The 20,002-nt window shown below is 38.6% G+C and overlaps 2 protein-coding genes across 2 annotated transcripts; both read left to right on the forward strand.

Moving 5' to 3' along the window:
* Positions 1-3,338: 3,338 nt before the first annotated feature.
* Positions 3,339-7,280, forward strand: LOC146627546 (putative polypeptide N-acetylgalactosaminyltransferase 8). Its single transcript, XM_085358928.1, has 5 exons — positions 3,339-3,517; positions 3,682-3,876; positions 5,457-5,654; positions 5,790-5,814; positions 7,062-7,280. The coding sequence occupies exons 1-5, from the start codon at positions 3,339-3,341 to the stop codon at positions 7,278-7,280; spliced, it is 816 nt and encodes a 271-aa protein (XP_085215054.1).
* A 1,868-nt stretch (positions 7,281-9,148) lies between these two features.
* On the forward strand, positions 9,149-19,665 carry LOC146627547 (putative polypeptide N-acetylgalactosaminyltransferase 8). Its single transcript, XM_085359000.1, has 11 exons — positions 9,149-9,326; positions 10,199-10,448; positions 10,661-10,827; positions 10,914-11,097; positions 11,340-11,537; positions 11,669-11,783; positions 11,878-12,063; positions 18,576-18,713; positions 18,997-19,092; positions 19,172-19,339; positions 19,531-19,665. Exons 1-11 carry the CDS (start codon positions 9,149-9,151, stop codon positions 19,663-19,665), a joined length of 1,815 nt encoding a protein of 604 aa, XP_085215126.1.
* Positions 19,666-20,002: the final 337 nt, after the last annotated feature.

Here is a 20,002-nt window from a genome sequence, read left to right on the forward strand (position 1 = left end):
AGAAATAGCAGAATATTTTAAAATTTGAACGGTGAAAATCGGCTGAAAATTGTGGAAGTAGTTAAGTGCCAAAAAGTGTACGGAAGTCCCAAGAGGAACTCAATAGTGTCGATGCTTAAACCATCCACACAATAATGGATTGGATTTATATAGCGCTTTTCAAGGCACCCAAAGCGCTTTACAATACCACTATTCATTCACTCTCACATTCACACACTGGTGGGGGCAGCTACTGTTGTAGCCACAGCTGCCCTGGGGCAGACTGACAGAAGCGAGGCTGCCATATCGCGCCATCTGCCCCTCTGGCCAACACCAGTAGGCGGTAGGGTAAAGTGTCTTGCCCAAGGACACAACGACCAGGACAGAGAGCCCAGGGATCGAACCGGCGACCTTCCGGTTACAGATACGCTTCCCAACCCCCTGAGCCACGGTCGCCCTGACATAGAGAGGAGACTGATAAAGAGATAGACACACGGCATTTGAAGAGCTCTTCCGATCTGGAGGAAATGATCAGTAATCTCAGTGATTTAAGTCAGGGGTTAATGTTCCTCATTGTGTGGATGCTTTAAGCATCCACACTATTGAGTTCCTCTTGGGACTTCCGTACACTTTTTGGCACTTAACTACTTCCACAATTTTCAGTCGATTTTCACCGTTCAAATTTTAAACTATTCTGCTATTTCTGCTAATGTGTGCTATGTCTTTTGGTATTTTTCACTATTATACTTTTTAAAATATTAAGCTTAATTTGTCCCATTGAAATGAATGGGAAACTTCTGCAATTCTGCTAAAATTTGCTTGTTTTCGAAACTTAACTACTTCCTCATATTTTCACGTAGAACAAGCATTCAAACTTTAAAATGTTCTCAAATTATTGGGCTATTCAGGTATAAATCAGCTTTTTCAAATCTTTTACCGTTTTACTTTTATGCCTCTTAAAGTTTTCAGTTGCAAAATTGTGATTTTTCACAAAATACATGCGTTGTTATGGTTGCTATGCACTTGGCTTCCAGTGTGCCACTGAAGGTTTTGCAGTCTTCTCTTCATGTCCGAACAACTTCTTGCTACTTGCTCAATTTTCACTCAACTTCCACAAATTATACATCAAAACGTAGGTATTTTTGCTGGCTTTCCGAAAATGTCACTATCATTGTTGTGGGATTTATAGAATTTTGGCAAATCTCCTCAGACCAACACAAAGTCGCAAAACTCTCCATAGAAAGTCAATGGAGAGCTTGTTCAAAATCACCGCTTGATTTCTGTAATGAGAGGCATATTCCAATCGTCATATCTCCTTAACGAAGCAAAGTTAAGACATAAGGCTTGTCCCAGTATATCTTCAGACACTCCTGACGCTCACAATTCAAGAATTTTTTTCTCACCTATTGCCGTTCTGAAATGAGTTGGACTTGTTTGAGAGTAGGAAATTTGTCCTTCGCTCAGATTTCTTCAGATTTCAAACTCTGGAAATGAACCACTTTTTTCTCTCGTCATATCTTTTTAATGGATTTCCACAGAGACCTGAAAATTTCCATGATTGTTCACCAAAGCCTGCTGTCTCTTACGGTGAAAGAATGATATCGATACTCCAAATAGATTTAGAGTTAGAAAGCGTTGTTTGAGGGCAAGTCAAGGCAGTTTTTGCTTTGCTCTACTCAGTTATGGTGCATTAGAAGTCAAATATCTTTAATAATTCATATTTTAATGATAAATTGTCAACACTTTAAGATTCCCCCATCTCTTCTGAACAAAACGGTGTAAGAATGACCGTTCTAGCCCCTACGGTTAGGAAATTATGGTCATTTGTTTGAGGGGAGTCGTCATTACGAGAAATAGACTGCAAAAATCCTGTGTCTCTTTGTGCTGCGTGCACCTGTTTTGGCGGGAAAAAGTGCACAGGCTCTCTGATTGGTGGATTCAAATTGAGCAGCTCCCAGGCTGCTTGACTGAGCATGAAACTTGCTTCTCTCTCCCTGTGTGTGTGTGTGTGTGTGTGTGTGTGTGTGTGTGTGTGTGTGTGTGTGTGTGTGTGTGTGTGTGTGTGTGTGACAGAGAGAGAGAGAAAGCCTTTTTATGGGATGATCTCATTGTAAGATTCAAATTCAATATATTTAGACTGGTTGACTGAATTGGATCTTGTGTGTGTGTGAGAGAGAGAGAGAGAGAGAGAGAGAGACCCTCTTTAGGGCAGCATCTCATTGTTGGAAAAAATATAATATATTCAGACTGGTTGACTGGCATAGACCCTCTGTGTGTGTCTCTCTCTCTGTGCATTTGTGTATACATATTTGATTTTGTGTGTATCTGTTGGCTGTTCCTTCTTGTTTTTTAAATTTATTTTTATTTCTTTATTTTTTTTTCACAGGTGAATAACAATTAGTTTTGAGGGAACTTAACCATGTTCCGTTTTTTTTTTCAGCTTGTCATCTTACATTTTCCAGTATTTTCACTTAAGTTATTACTATTCTGTTCAATCATAGTATTTGTTCTAAATCATTGTTATTATGCTATATTGTAGTATTTCTGCTAAATCATACTATTTCTACTATACTATATTTTTCTTTCTAAATATAGCATTTCTGCTATATAATTGTATTTCTGCTATGTTATAATATTTGTGCTAAACCAGAGTATTTGTGCTGAAACATGGTATTTCTGCCAAATTATAGTATTTCTGTCAAATTATAGTATTTGTGCTGAAACATAGTATTGATTTAAAATTACAATATTCATAGTTCAACACAGTGTCTCTGGTAAATCACAGTATTTCTGCTCTGTTGTACTATTTTTCTAAATCATAGTGTTTCTGTAATGCTTAAGTATTTTTGGCTAAATACATTCTTTCTGTTATCTTATATTATTTCTCCTAAATTCTTGTATTTTTGAGAAGTTATCATGTTTCTGGTAAGTTACAATATTTCTGCTAAGTTCTGGTATGCTATTGTATTTCTGCCAAGTATTATGTTTCCTCTAAGATATTGCAGTTCTGCTAAGTTATTCCATTTTAGCAAAGTTCCTTTGCTTCTGCAAAGTTTTTACAATTTCTGCAACTTTTCAGCCTTTTCAGCTAGTTTTTGCATACAGCTTCAGCTTTAAAGCATCCACACTGCATTTTCGCAGGAAATGCTAATTTTTCTAGTTATTATTATTATTATTATTGCATGATAACCATGGGACTTTAAACCAAATAAAGATACATATGGTAATGCAGTTTGTTAATGACAGATGAAATCAAATTACAACACAGGTCTCTGTCCGTCTTCTATAAATGTGTTTTATACTGTAATTTTAAAACTTTGTTGATGTCTCCAATTTGTTATCGTTTTCAACTGAAGACGATGCACTCAGACGAGTTAGAGTTGTTCCCTAACTCGGCCTTGTTCAAGACATGGGGGGAGGATCTCTCTGAGGGTGACCAAAGAGAGGCTCAGAGCCTGTATGAGAAGTATGGGTACAATGTTTATCTAAGCGATCGCCTCCCTCTGGATCGACCTCTTCCAGATACCAGAGATCCTCGGTACAACTTTCATTTTATATGATTTCAATCTTTCATTCTCTCTTCTGTACATACAAAGAAAAAAAATCCAGACAGTTTAGTCCACTCAGTTAATTTCTTGCTCAAATATTTCAAATTTCTAAACAAATACAGTGGTATTTCATATAATTCTTTTTAATGAATAGGTGTTTGAAAAAGAGTTACCCCAAGGACCTGCCAAGTCTCAGTGTGGTGCTCATGTACCTGGATGAAGCCCTGTCTGTTCTCCAAAGAGCCCTGTGCAGCATCATCGGCCGCACTCCTAAAAACCTGCTGAAGGAGATAATAATAGTGGACGACAATAGTTCTAATGGTAGGCTGGTTATAAAGAAAGAACATCTGTGACAAAAAAAAGTAATTATAGGGCATGCAGATTATTGTAAGTCAATACAGGCTGTTAACATGTTGTTTTATGTGCACGCCTCTCATTTTCCTTTCCTGTTCACATCTGCCAATTCAAACAAACCATCAAAAGTTGAGTGAAGATCATCATGTCACATGTTTGTGACTAGTTTTCTTGTTTGGACGGCTTATATACATATCTGTGAAAACTGGTGTTCACTCTGTGTTGTAGCATTTTGATGACACCCAGTTTGTGCTCCAGTGGATGATGAGAGTCAAACCTTAAATACTAATCTGTATGCGTAGGTTTACGTCAAAGACTGATTTCTAGAACAACAAAGTGACCAAGTGTTCCAAGCTTTTGCATAATTTAAAAGCTGAACATGGGTGTAGTATTTTAATTGTAAAAGACACCAAGTGCAGGTGACTTCCACTTAATACCAATATTTACCAGCTGCCATTAGGGCTGCCACGATTAGTCGACTAGTCACGATTACGTCAACTATCAAAATCGTCGACGACTAATTTAATAGTCGACACGTCGTTTGACGCTTTGTAAGATCCCAAAAGACGCAGGAATAAGTAGCAGGATTTAAGAGTGTAATAACGGACTGAAACAGAAGATGGCAGCACTGCATGTACAAGGAACCAGCTGCCGTTAAACCCCGAAGAAGAAGAAGAAGAAGAAGAAGCTGTATCCCAGAATTCATAGCGCGGCCCAGCTCAGTTTCCAACAATGGCGGCAGCTAGTTAGTTTTAATATTACTCTTATTATTCTTTCTGGGTCACAAAATAAACGTTTAACATATTTTCAGGCGAGAATATAGCTGTGTGAACCTCAAATATCTGCTCAGTTTATCAAGACACCGCATATTTTCAAAAGCGCTCCGACGTTTTCGGAGACGTCTGTTACCCACTAGCTCGATAGCGAGCCGGGGGCGAGGCTAACTAACGCCGTGAGAACACCGGACTCCCAGCAAATCGTCTTCAAACCCACCACCGTCTTTCGCTACTCAGGTTAAACATGACATATGAGTCACTTAGATAACTTAAAAATGTTATTGTTTGGCTTTTTTTAGTATTTTATTTGTTCCTGAGTAAATCTGTTTGGCTGAGATTAAAGTTGAAAAGAGATTTAAGATGCTCGAGAATTTACTCCGGTGTCCTGTTATATTTTAGATAGCAAGGAGTTTATTAAACTCCACTGAAACAATCTGCAAATTTCATTTAAATTTGATAAACTATCATCTTGTCTTTATTTTTAGTTAGCACAGACCTTAAACGCTTAAAGCTGTAAGCTAATGATAGTTATATAAGACCAGATGCTGCTGGTGCAATAAGCTGTACGTTTTATGTCCAATGGATGATGATCTGATTAGTCGACTAATCGCAAAAATAATCGGTGACTAGTCGACTATCAGAATAATCGTTTGTGGCAGCCCTAGCTGCCATCCAGAAGTCACAATCAAGCATCATGACGTGATTGAAAAGTATTGAACAAGACATCTCACCAGCATTTGAGAAAATTTATTGTGTGAAATTGTATGAACCATTTCCTTTTTTCCCCTCCTTCATACAGGGCTGAACCTCTGCTGACACAGATTAAAGCTGACAGAACTGTGGTGGCTTCCCCGGTGTTTGATAGAGTCAACTTTGATGATCTCAAAGTTATTAAATATCATCCCAGTGCACACGCCTTCGACTGGGCTCTGTGGTGCATGTATGAGAGTTTTACACCCGAGTATTACAAACTTAATGACGGTTCACTGCCTGGCAAGTAAGTTCAAGTGAAATCAGCATTTAGCCAATGCAACAGCCTTATTAACTTTATTTTTTTTCAATCTAACTGGTTTATTAAATATTGTTATATCAGTATACAGCTGTAAAATATGGTTCTCTTCTTTGACTTTAGGAGTCCATCTGTCATGGGGATCCTGGTTCAAATTCAAATTCAAATTCAAATTTTATTTGTCACGTACACAGTCATACACAGTACGATATGTAGTGAAATGCTTGGACAACTGCTCGTGACCTAAAGAAAACAAAAAAGGAAAAGGCTATGAATAAGATAGGAAATAAATATGAAAAATTAAAAAGGGTAAATTTAACTAGGAAGGAATAAAATATAAATTAAGGTTAAAAATGAAATAACTGTACAACACAAATTAGAATGAAGGGTAAATTTAACTGGGAAGAATAAGATAAAATATATAAATTAAAGTTGAAAATAAAATAACTGTACAACAAAATACACAATACACAATATAGAACTATATAAGAATGTATGAAGAAATCTAAATATAAATAAATATATACACAATAACAGCAGCTGTACAAGTATTAACCGGAAATGAAGAATATAGTGACCAGTGTTGTGCAAAACCAAAGTCCAGAAAGTCCAGTGTGTGTGTAAGAACCATATGTGTGGGTCAGGACTGTGTGGTGGTGTGATTGAGAGACCGTATCGCCTGCGGGAAGAAGCTCCTCCTCAGTCTCTCTGTGTTGGTCTTCAGGGAGCGGAATCGCTTTCCTGACCTCAACAGAGAGAACAGTCTGTTGTTGGGATGGCTGAGGTCCTTCACGATCTTCCTGGCCTTGGTCCGGCACCGCCTGCTGTAGATTGAGTGCAGGTCAGGGAGCTCGGAGCGGATGGTGCGCTCAGCTGACCGCACAACCCTCTGTAGAGCTTGTCTGTCCTGCATGGTGCTGTTCCCGAACCAGGTTAAGATGTTTCCCGCCAGGATGCTCTCTATGGTGCACGAGTAAAAGTTCCTGAGCACCTTGGAGGGCAGTTGGAAGTCTCTCAAGCGTCTGAGGTGGTAGAGACGCTGTCGGGCCTTTTTCACCACGGTGTTGATGTGACAGGACCATGACAGGTCCTGCGTGATGTGAACTCCGAGGTATTTGAAGCTGATAGAAAGTTTCTGGGGGAAATTGGAAATTGGAAATTGGAGTCCTTGATGAAGGAATGAAAGTGTATGTTGGGGAAAATGTTGAGCTGGGAATTTGTGTGAGTAAAGATCACAGAGTCATGAAGTTCTCTTTCATGGTAAAGTAACTATGATTTCTGTATTTGTCATCTACTTTTTAAGAAAATGCGTATTGTGGACTATAGTTGTAGTTGCATTTTTTATCCTTGCAAAGTGCAATTTTATAATTTTTAAGTTACACTTTGTTCATGTAGGTATGGACATGTGGAGGCAGTGTTGAAGTTGTTCCATGTTCCAAGATCGCCCACATCGAGAGGGCCCACAAGCCCTACATGCCTGACCTGGGTCCTGCCATGAAGAGAAATGCCCTCAGAGTTGCAGAGATCTGGATGGATGAATACAAGCACAACGTTAACTTGGCTTGGAACATCCCATTTGAGGTGTTTTGTGGCACTGACACAAACAGCAAATGACACTTTCTTTAAGGGATATTTTATTCTTCTATTATTCTGACAGCGCCACCTAGGGGAATTTCACCCCCAGGAAATATATATTTAAGAAAAATAGATAAAAGGAATAAAAAGAGGCCGCACACATTCAAGGATGCACACCGAGGCAGGTTGGCTCCAATATTAATACAGTTTTATTTATGGTTAAAATAAATGAAATATTAGAAAGCAAAATGTAGCATCGTTGTTGACAGTGTCCTAAAGTGAAAATAAAACAATCGTGGAACTTGGACTTACCAGCAGCCGTGGACCCAAAAGAAAATCACACAAAAAGAACACAAGCCGGTCTGGCTCCCCACAGGCTGAGATCGGCAACTGAGGCAGTTTAAGGTTCCCAGCACGACACTCGGGCAGAGGATCGCTCCAGCCCGATCACAGAGGCGTGGGTACAAGCAGCAATCCAGAATAAAATAAAACCAGGTGAACCAGAAAAAGGTAAGCCTACTTAATAAAAACAGTTTCACGACAAGACAAGACAAGACAGCAGGCTCCACTGAGGAGGAGCCCTCACAACAGCAGCTGGGAAGGTGTTTCACTCTTCCGATTGAGGTCGGGCAGTTTGCCACAGAGATGTGAAGGCAGCAATCAAACCCTAAAACAACAGATAAATATAACCTTAGCCTCCGGTAATTGTGAATGCTAATAAAAGTAGTTTTAACGGCTTACCCCAGGACCGGAGGCGCTATACTCTCACTGGTGGAGATAACTCGAACACCCCTCTCCGCAACGCCGGGATAAAACAGAAACTACAATAAGCCACAAAAACTATATTACTACAGATTCTAGTACTCGGAAACTTTGAGGCTGTCAGAAAATATGAAATAGAATTACACAGTTGTGAAATCTTAGCAGGGTCTCGCCAAGTATATGTCTTTACTATGGTGGCATGAGTTGCACTGCATTTACCTACAACACCATACCTCATGCAGCCACACATGCACACCCTGTACAACAAATCCATTTTACTTCACATATTCTATCCCGGTGCACATAAAAGTAAAATTCATAGGAAATATGGAAACGTCTTTGCCACGCTTTTCTGCAAAACATCTGTTATGACAGTTAACGGATTATTGCTTACTTGGTTTGTTCTGTGAAGAGGTTTAAGTTTTATAAGCCTGGTTGATGATCCTGAGGGAGAGTTTGAGATGGCACTGTAGGATTAAGTGCTGGCTAGTAGACTAAGAGCCATGGAGTTGTAAGTTTGCATTTTGCAGCTTTCTTATTTTGTGGTTCATACCACCAACCTGCCTTGTTGTCAGCATCTGTAAATAAATTGCATGTTGGGTGAAGAGAATTCCTGCTTCCAGGTGTTCGTCCTTCACTGAGGTGCTATTACAATAACCATCTGACCTTTCTTTTTATTTTCACACACATTTTATTGCTTTACTGTGTTCAACTTTTGGTTGAGAGAAAGAAGAGAGAAAAATAGAAATGGACAACAAGCATAATCTTATCTGTAATATTTAATGCTTCAAGGCTGTCATTTATCCTAAATGTGCTAATATTTTTACATCAATTACAACCACAGTGAATTCATGTAAAAGAAAGGAGGCTGAGTAAGTTTTACAAGCACATGAAATTTACTGTGTGTACTTTGAAACCTTTATTGTTAGCCTGATAACGGTTGTTGGCATCACCTCTGCACCTTTACGTCAGTAAAAGACTATTTAATAGCTGTGTGAGTTTTTTTTCTTTCAGAAATGTTTAAACTTTAAGATAAGATATGATTTATTATACAGCTTGAGTTTTAAAGCCTGTTCAAACGGACACAGAAAGCTGAAATGCTGCAGAGGACATAATTACACTGTGATCCTCTGTGAGAAACCACAATGAAGGTAAACATACGAAGAGTTGGAATAATCGGATCATTTCTGTTGTCACTATACATTTTCATCATCTACACAAATAGAAGTTGTACACCCAGAAAATCTATTCCTGAGGGAGTAGCTGATCAAGAACTTTTAAAGAGAAAACTGGAGAGGATCGAACAGACTCTAAACAAACTGAGTGAGTATCAGTTTCAAAGTTCACATTCTCACACGCTGACTTCTTTTCAACATTATTGATAAAGTTACCCTTCAGTGAAATAGCTTAACCTGTTATTAGCTATCACATTGTAAAAATCCACCATTCACAAGAAATGTATGTGTGTCAAAAGTAAATGTGTACTCCCAATCTCATGGCTCTCTTTTTATGAATAGTTGCTCTGTTAAGTCATGGTGGTGTTGGTTGGTGGTTGGTCTGGAGGATGTGCTTCCAGTGTAGAGCAAAATGCTATTGGGATTCTACATCGCCACCACTGCTACCATTACCTGAAAGCAGAACTGAATGAGACAGAGCAAGCCAAGACTGCTAACTATAAGGGTTGCAACCAATGAGAAATCTCCTTTCAATGCTTTTTCTTTAATGCTATTCATTGCATAAAAAAAGAATTGTCCACTAAGGTTTCCTGTGTATAGTTTTCTTGGCGAATGTTGCTGTTAAACACAGCTTGGTCCATCTCATATGGTCTTCAAGCGTATTCATCCATTTTTCATTTTTATAGACATTGCTTTACCGTGCTCATGTTTTGGTTGTTGTATTTAATCATAACAAATAAGATAAGATAAGATAAAACTTTATTAATCCCTCGGGTGGGTTCCCCTGGGAAATTCGGTAATATAGATATAAATATGGCCATGATGAAGGTGGTGTTGTACATTTTTTTTCTTTTTCAATGTTAGGAACCCAAAGGGGGAAAGATGCATGCTAGATTTGATCTGTGTGACGAATTTTTGAAGAGCACTTGATAAGTCGAAACAATTCTGCCAATTTCTTCTTTTTTTGCCCCAACCATGAATAACAGTTTTCATCCTTCTGTTTTTTAACCTCCACAAAAGCAAAGCTAACCGAGGTTTTAGGTCAAAAGAATTTCACAAATTCCATTTTACGAAATGTGGACAAAGAAGAAGAGAAGATCGTTATGCCAAAGTTATACCCAAACTCCGTCCTGTTTACCAAGTGGGGCGATGGCCTGACAGAACAAGAGCAGAAGGAAGCTGAAGGTCTGTTTCAGATTTATGGATACAATGCCTTCCTGAGTAACCAGCTGCCACTTGACAGGAAGCTTCAAGACACAAGAGACAGCAGGTACATTTTATTAATGAGATCCATGACGGTCAAGTATTTTTAGTTATTTATTTATTTTCTGCTGCAAATTCCAATGTTGTCATCCTTTGTCCTAGAAGAGCTTAAAACTATCTCACTACTCCCAAGTAAACCTCGAAAAACGGGGCTGGGCTAATGGTCTGTTTGAGCTTACTAAAACATTAATCTAATACACACCATCTCACGCCGTTTAGATGTCTGGCAAAGAAATATCCCAAAGATCTGCCGAGCATCAGTGTGATACTCATCTACATAAATGAGGCCCTGTCTGTCATTAAGAGAGCAATACAAAGTATAATCACCCACACTCCAAAGAAGCTGCTGAAAGAAATCATTCTGGTGGATGACTACAGCAATTACAGTAAGCTTACAAAGATAGTCCTCGCTAATGTCACTCAGTATTTTGAACTACATCAGCTTTGTCACAGATCTCTATTTCAATTCCAGATGACCTTGGAAAACCCTTACAAGACTACATAGATCAAATTAACAAAGAGATGCCCGGATTATTGAAGAAAGTGAGACATACGCAACAAATGGGCTTATCACAGTCCCGGATATCCGGTTGGGAGCATGCCACAGCTGACGTTGTGGCCATTTTAGATGCCCATATTGAAGCCACAGAAGGATGGTAAGTACATGTTTTAACTTTATGGTTTGTTTTTTCCCCCCAGGAAAACAAGAGTAAAGTAGGAAGTCGAGGAACACATCCTCCACCAATGAAGTACCTGTTTCCCTCCTTATTTAATGAATTATTTCTTTTGCTAGCGCTTCAAGTTCAGATAAAAACAGTAATTTTGGATGAAATCTTATGAACAGAAAAATGACATACTGGAAAGTTCTCTTGGTGTCTTATTTGTTCCTCTTCTGCAGGGCAGAACCTTTGCTGGACAGGATCAAAGCTGACAGGACTGTTGTAGTGTCCCCTGTCTTTGATAAGGTCCATTTTGATGACCTACACGTGGAAAGATATATCCCATTTTCTCATGGCTTTGACTGGGCAATGTGGTGCACATACGAGCACTTTAGCTCTGAGTGGGTAAAGAAGATGGATGAATCACAACCGGGGAAGTACGTGAAGCGTGCAAGCAAAGAGGCGATAGAGACAGCATCACAAAATGTATCTCAAGTGACATTGGATTGCAGACAATATAGGTAGAGAATTGTTGGGGGAAAAAACTCATGTGTTGGTTTTTGCACAGGAGTCCCTCTGTTATGGGAATCTTTGCAGCAGACAGAGCTTTTCTTGGAGAAATTGGTGGGCTGGATGGTGGGATGACAGTTTATGGTGGGGAAAATGTTGAACTTGGAATTCGTGTAAGTTATTAGTAATAATATTATAGTCCACGCTTTTAAACTATTTAAGATTGAAGATTTGCCGATCACGGCCGTCTGATCTGTGTCTACTCAGGTGTGGCTGTGCGGAGGAAGTATAGAGGTTGTGCCCTGCTCGAGGATAGCCCACATCGAGAGGGCCCATAAACCATATGCACCTGATCTCAGCCCTGCCATGAGAAGAAATGCTCTGAGGGTGGCAGATATCTGGTTAGATGAATACAAGAAAAATGTATTTATCGCGTGGAACGTCCCACTGGAGGTTTGTATGATGATTTATAATCTAAAGTTTATGTTTAGTATAGAGATGGACCGATCCGATATTACGTATCGGTATCGGTCCGATACTGACGTAAATTACTGGATCGGAGCGAAATAAAAAATGTAATCCGATCCATTAAATATCAAAAAAGCACCTCACAAAACTTGCGACACGCCGTAACTCGCCTCATAACTGTAGCACTTTGGAGCAGTATGTATCATGTGATAGAGCGGTTGTGGCGTGTGAGACCTGTCGGCGGTCTGGTTGAGTATTTGGAGCTTCGCTACCAAACCAGCATTTCATCTCCGAGGAAGTTACCCCAGAGAGAAGTAAAGCAAGTGTGTAAGTTCATCTCTGAATGTTTGTAAAGCATTCCAGCGTTAAGCTTATCAACCGATATATGGAGCGACTGCCTCTCTCTCTCTCTCTCCTGCTGCTACTTCAATGTGAAACTGATCAATGATCAGCTGATCGGCTTTTCTGTCGCGAGTCCGTGTCTCTTGTTTGTTTTTGGCCCACTTCGTGCCAGAAAGAGGAAACCAGCGGCTGAACAACAGCAGCACGTTTAAGCTTGATCAGCTGTTGTTAGAATGTATTTAATATTACTTTCTACTCCAGGATCTTTTTCTACGCAGCTGACGGCTGGTAACTGTGCAGGGGCGGATCTAGCAAAGTTTAGCCAGGGGGGCCGATAGGGCATGAACAGGGAGAAGGGGGCACAAAGACATACTTTTCTTTCTTATTCTCATTTAAAATGTCGAGCTTTTAATAAATAATTATCTGAATCTTACACCCAAAGTTTTAATCTGATGTAAAATGTATAGAAGTCCATAACTGTATATAGTAACTGTTAAGTCTAATATACCCTAGTACAGTACTTTTTCCTTTGGGAAGGTACCATCTGTGCAGTTCTGTTGAAGAAAGATGTTGAATCTATTTAATTATTCTTGAAAAATAATTGATTTCTGTGCATTTTTCTTCCACACTGGATCAGATTAAGGTTGATTACGTCGATTAAGCATCATGAGGTGGAGGGGGTTCCCTATTTTTTTTTTGCTGGGAGTTTTAGAGCCCGATTAGTTAGGATGCTTACTCTTTAAAATACCAGAATAGGGAGGATGGAGCAGGTTTAAGTTTATTAGATTGATCAGTTTTGCTGAACTATGAAATTTTTTGGGTGCAGTGTATTTTTTGCATACAGGTTTAACAGAATAGCTTTAGTGTTTTGTTTTGTTTTTAACTTGAGTATGAACTTATACAAAAAGCAGCAAGATATTAAAAAACAGTTTTATTGATTAAAAAACACTATATCGGATTCATATCGGTATCGGCAGATATCCAAATTTATGATATCGTATCGGACATAAAAAAGTGGTATCGTGCCATCTCTAGTTTAGTATATGTATTCTTGAGTGTTTTACTTGTCAAACTCATTAGATTATAAACAGAACATGTGAAATCTGTCCTTCACATGAATACGCTGTAAAATTTTGTATTCTTGAAACATTGTCTGTTAAAAATACTGCATATCATGTGTGCTAATGATCTAAAGGTGTTTTCACCTAATTCAACTTCTTCACACACATTTATTAATTTAAATTGTACCTACTGCACTCTTGCTTTTTTCTGTTATGTATTGGATACTCATCTGAAATGTGACTAGATTTCGAAATAATTAGCTCAGTATGTGTAAATGCAACCCCTGTTAGCTTAATTTGCAATGTTTGTTTCCAGTCTTGTGCTAACATTATGTCAGTTTGGCACAGATTTCCTTATATGGTCACCGCAGACATGAGGAGGCGGGGTTTTCAAGCACTGAGTTCTGATAAGAAAATGGTAGCTAATCAATCGAAAGTGGGCTTTCAGGGAGGGGAGTCTAATGGAAAATATAACATGTTACTTCAGACAAAAGGTGAGGCTGTATAAAGTTATTGGTGGAGTCACCATATAGGACGACACATAGTGTGTAAAAGCCACCAACACTGGTGACTCAGAAACTGGAGAGTTTCAAACCTCATCTGGCATTAAGATCAGTGTGCCACGAGCTTAATGGTATTAGTTTCCATGGTCTGCTGTAGGTGGGGTCTCAAACCCCTACTTGTGGTACTTATAGACGTGAAGAAATATAATGCAATTTGGCCCCTGAAATTTTTTCTTGGATTTGTTTGTTGTTGAGTACAATGTTAAAAATGAGTTAATATGAAGGCAATATGAGCAGAGAAACATGTTGAGGGATTGGCTGTGTTAGTTCAGTGACAGAGTCAAAAACTAATGTGTACACTTATTTCTGCATTTTTATTTTGTTAAATAGAAACCAAATGATAGCAGAAGTGCTGCTACATGTCTGGCCAGAAAGAGAGGACCAAGTGTTTATTTGCAGGGCTCGCAAAATCGCTAGCCCGACGTCCAGGGGCTAGCGATTTTTCTGTTCGGGCTACCAAAATCCATCTCAGCCCTGCCCGTCAGGCTGTCATAGGAAGAAAGAATATGTCAATGCTTTTGCATTCTTTGGCAAACGTAGCTGTCAGTATGTGACATATTGAAATCGCGTTTGAATTTCCGCTTGTTTTTTGCTTCACTTTCACTTTGCGATGGCGCAAACTGTGAATAGAGAGCGGCAGCTACTGACTGGTGAGCAGTGTTGGTCAAGTTACTTGAAAAAAGTAATCAGTAACTAATTACTGATTACTCCCCCAAAAAAGTAATCCCGTTACTTTACTGATTACTTATTTTCAAAAGTAATTAATTACTTAGTTACTTAGTTACTTAGTTACTTTTTAAAAACACGATTTACAACCTGAAGAGGTGATAAAGTGATAGATCTTTCAGCCCAATTCTACTTTTTCTACATAATCCATCATACAAAATGTAATCAAATGGAAAAGTCTCTTTTTTTAACTTGTTTTATCAGTTTTAATCTTTTAACTTTATGCATCAAGCAAAACATTTAATTATATGCAACATTCTCTGACTTGAATAAATTAGTTTAACATTTAAACCTATTTTCTACACATTCCAGCACATAAAATAAAATATTTTTTGTGTTTTCACTCACTCTTTCAAACAGATGCAAGTAAAACACAGCAGAAAATAAATAAAGTCAAAGACTCAGCGGTCCTTTTGCTCTATTTTCACCTGTAAAGCAGGAGCAGGGTAGGCGGAGGGTTACCCTGGTGCAGGTGTGCCGCGGTCAGTGGAAGGATCCACGAGTTTCTCTGTGAGTTTCCCATCACGTCGTAGCTACTCGGTGCTTGCTCGGAAGTTTAGGGGTTTTTTTCGCTGTAAAAAGAAGTTTTCTTCCCACGCACGATGGACGCTAATGTTTTTGTCACTTTTTATGGAATCAAACTCAAAGTAAGGTCAGTACTTCCACGCTTTAAACGCTGCACGCTCATACTCTCTCCCGCACTCGATATATTATCCATTGTTGATCTGCACACAGCTGCTGTCACCAACGTCGCACTTGCTTACGTCACTGTCATGAGACATTCTCGCAAAAAAAATCACGGTTTTAGTAACGCAGTAACGCAGCGTTCCTACGGGAAAGTAACGGTAATCTAATTACTGATTTTGCAATAGTAATCCCTTACTTTACTCGTTACTTGAAAAAGTAATCAGATTACAGTAACGCATTACAAGTAACGCGTTACTGCCCATCTCTGCTGGTGAGTGACAGATTAGTTGCGCACCAGTTCCTCTGACATCGTCTTATCACTCATTAGCTTACTATTCAAACGTGACAAGTGAAATCTCCCGCAGCAAGCTTCAACCTGTGATCCAGGTTGATTGCGCAGAGAATCGCTGATCATTATGCAAGTGCCTGTGTAAAAGCAGATGGATTTACGCAGGTATTTTAGTTCTGCAGAGCCAAATAAGACAGGTCAGGGTGAAGAAGGGACCACCAAAGAAAAGCCGATCACAAAACGGAAAAGATATGACAAATCAGGCTATGAGGCAAAAACAAAAGCGCAGCTTTTTTTGGTTTCATGGACAAAAGAATTTCTGTGGCTGGAATATGACGAGCTAAATAACATCATGTTCTGCCGGGTGTGTCTTGTTTCCCTCGATTTCTGAGTCGACAAGCACCTTTGTTACTGGGACCAGTAATTTTAAGAAAGACCCCATTAGAACCCATGAGAAATGCAAGAAATGCATTATTGCTCAGTCTGCAGTATCTTTCCCAGAACAAACGCCAATTGCAAAAAAACTACTAAAAATAAACCAAGCACAACAAGAAGTCCAGAAGAAACGCAGAAGAAAAAGCTGTTTAGAACAGCGCGATGTTGCAAAGAGTGAACTACCTTTGGCACAATTTAGCAGCCTTTGCAAACAAAGCAAATGATCTTGGTTCCACTTACCTCTTACCCGTGACTTCAGTGGAAATGTCAGATTCAGGATCTGACACAGACTGATTCATGTTCTACACAGTTCTTACAAGTTCATAGAAATTTCTGCTCAATTAGAACCAAATATTTGAGTTGATGATTGTATTCTTTTACAGTTGTTGTAATTTATGTTTTAACAATTTTTTAAGTCAATCAAAAAATTGTCCTCTTTTTTTTCAGGCTACTTAAATTTATTTTGGGCTACCAAAAACTGAAGAGTGTCTGCCGGAAGGGCTACCAGAGATTTTGAAATTTTGCGAGCCCTGATTTGGTACTTCAATGAAAGACTTCAGTTAGTTAAGAGGGAGGGAAAAAAGTTGTGTTCACGTTTGCAATTTTGTCTTGTTATACAGTATTTGAAAGACTACATTTTCAGAAATATTTGTGAGTGTTTTCTTGTTTGCTCACATGACATGACAGTGCCAGCAGGGGCCCACAGCTCATTTAAGTTTGAGACCCACACAAACACAAACTGCAAATCTTGCAAGGCTACTCTAACAGAGTCCAAGGATATAGATATGGACCCGAACATAAGAAAAGTAGGTATCCAATAAAGTTTATTTCTATATGGACAGATCTGGATCATCACAGCTGAGTATGTATAGCCTATATCAGGGGTCAGCAACCTTTAACACCCAAAGAGCCACTTGGACCCGGTTTCCAAGCAAAAGAAAACACTGGGAGCCGCAAATACTTTTTGACACCTAAAATGAAGATAACACTGCATATATTGTTTGTTTGTTTTTTACCTTTATGCTTTGTGTGAACAACTAAAGTAAGTAAGTAAAGTTTATTTGTTAAGCGCTTTTAACAGACAGGCAGTCACAAAGCGCTGTACACAAAGATTAAAATAAACAATACAATCAATAGACATTATACGCAATGTAAAAGATCAAATGTAAATAATGTAAAGAATATAAAATACGTGGATCAACAAAAGGCTTGTTTGAAAAGAAAAGTTTTTAACTGCTTTTTAAAAGAATCCACAGAGCAACTAAGGTGTGCTGCTTGTGAAATCCATGAAGTGCTACAGAGAAAATTACATTTTATTTATGTAATTAACACATTTTGAACTCTTAAAGAAATATAACAAAAGGAAAGCTGAACTACAATGATCCAGCAAACAAAAACTGTTGTGAGCCGCCCCCCTCATATCGCCTTTGGGCTTTTGGAGCCTTGACCTGACTTTTAAAAAGTAATTGGAAAAAAAGCACCATGCTGCTAAAAAAAATAGATATTTGCAAATTTCTGCCTAAATATGTATTTTACCTGAGATGTTGAAAAGTGTGTTCATGGAAACATCGTCGGGTCTGCTGTGGTATGTTTACAATGGGACTTCTGCTCCTGAACCTCTGCGCACAGCGTCTGCAAATCGGGGCTGTACGAAGTCACTTTCATCTTTCATCTTTACGAAGGACTGTAAGCTGTCATCTGTAAGGTGTGAGCGGTGTTTGTTTTTAACATAGTTCACAGTGGAGAACAGCTGCTGGCATAATGTGGATCCGAAGATCCATAACTGGCCTACCTGGGGTTGAAAGTCTCGATAAATGCACGTTGTTTCGGCGGGTACACCGGCTTCCGCGAGTGTGATGCTTATTTTGAGCGATGAAAAATAATAAAATATAATTTTATTTTTATATTTCAATATCACAATAATCTTCCAATTTAGAGCTACAAGTTAAAAAAGAACTAAAGACAAATAAAATACACTTCAGCTAAATACTTCTAATTTATTTTCCCAAACCACGCGGAGCCACACTATAAGGACTAAAGAGCCGCATGCGGCTCCGGAGCCGCAGGTTGCCGACCCCTGGCCTATATTATAAATTACTTTATAATGCAAATTAGCTTACACTACCAATTACAAGCTTAAACTGAGGAATGTCTTTCTTCAACTTTTTTTGTACCTGGCATACTATTTGTCCTATTTATTCAGGAGAGATGCTTCCTTTTAGTGGTTGGCTGTTTTGTCCCTAAATATATTGTTCTATTTAAAAGTTCACTGTATAAGTCTATACAATACAATAAAGTCTATACAATATTTTCTTCTTATTGATCAGAAATATCATCAGAAATAAGAATGTTACTGTGGAAATCATGCTTTCTGGTGTGACATCTGACACACAGGATCACGTGGTCGATATTGGTGATGTGTCTCAGAGGAAGGAGCTCAGAGAGACGCTTAAATGTAAACCCTTCAAATGGTACTTGGAAAATGTCTACACCAGTCTGTCAACATGGGATAACATGTTGGGTTATGGTGTGGTAAGTGGCTTTTTATTTTGCTTTTTGAGCACTTTGTCACAAGGACAAAAATATCTATTAGAGTAAGTTCAAGATAAGAAATGTGGTTGTGTTAAAAGTTCAGTTGTATTTCAGGAGGATTTCCATGATTTAAGACTCTAAATGTGGTAAATTTAAAAAAAAAAAGTTTAAAAAAACATGTAGTAGCAAAGCCCAGGAGATTTAAATATATATTTGAGAAACTGTACCCACACAGTGAGTATATGATTCAGTACAAAGCAATTAAGCAATTTTGACACTCCAGTTACGGAACGACCTTCATAAGAGCCACTGTGTGGACCAAGGACCTGTTCCAGGAAATATCCCCATCCTGCATGGATGCAACTTCCAACAACCACAGGTAATGTAGAGTACCAAACTACCAGGATAATAAATATGACTAAAAAATAATCTGAAATTATTACTTTTCCTTTTAACAGCACTGCTACTACAACACAGATGGTGAAATAATCATTGGGGGGATTACATCTCACAATTATAACAGTGATCGCTGCCTGGTTGATCCAGGCTCTGGAAGTTCTCCCACCCTGCAGGAGTGTCCACTGGCAAAAACGAATGAACTACACATGCACTGGGACTTCAAACAAGTAAGATCTTGGTCGATAACAATCATGGTAATGTTTAAATGGCGTCCCTGTATAGTGTCTTTTCAGGTGCCACTGGTGGGAGGTGCTAAAGTCAAAAATGTTCAGATGCTCCTACTGACATACTCCAATGTTTTTTTTTACAAACACTTGTTGTGCACTGTTGCCTCATACTTTCTCTCAAACTGTGGCAGGGCCAAGCAATCATAAACAAAGCAACAAACAGATGCCTTGAAATCGCCCAGGGAGCAAACTTTTACTATGAACTCATCATTCAGCAGTGCAGTGGGCAGAGCTGGAGGATCGAGCATCTCGTCACAAGCTTTTAGTGCCGTTTTTAACATGACCGTCTGTTATATTAAAGTGTGTTCAAACTCGATCTCATTTAAAATACATTTCTTTTTTTTAAAAAAAGGTCAAAACCATTTAAGCGTGTTTTTGCAATGACATCGCTGACTACCCTGGAAAATGTTTGCAATTCTACAGTGCTCACTACAAATAACTAGAGTACACATTTTTCTACCTTTCCTGGAGTTTGAACAGTTATGACATAATAATGAACAGCTAATGTGCAAATTCCAGAAATTGACATTTTGAAAAGAGGTTTATTTGATTCATGAAAATATAGTATAATATATCCATATGTTGTGATACAATAATTATGAT

This window comes from Diplotaxodon limnothrissa, linkage group LG7, assembly GCF_057381915.1.
Source record: "Diplotaxodon limnothrissa isolate DT_005_m linkage group LG7, D_limnothrissa_male_GT1.1, whole genome shotgun sequence".
NCBI classification, from domain to species: Eukaryota; Metazoa; Chordata; class Actinopteri; order Cichliformes; family Cichlidae; genus Diplotaxodon; species Diplotaxodon limnothrissa.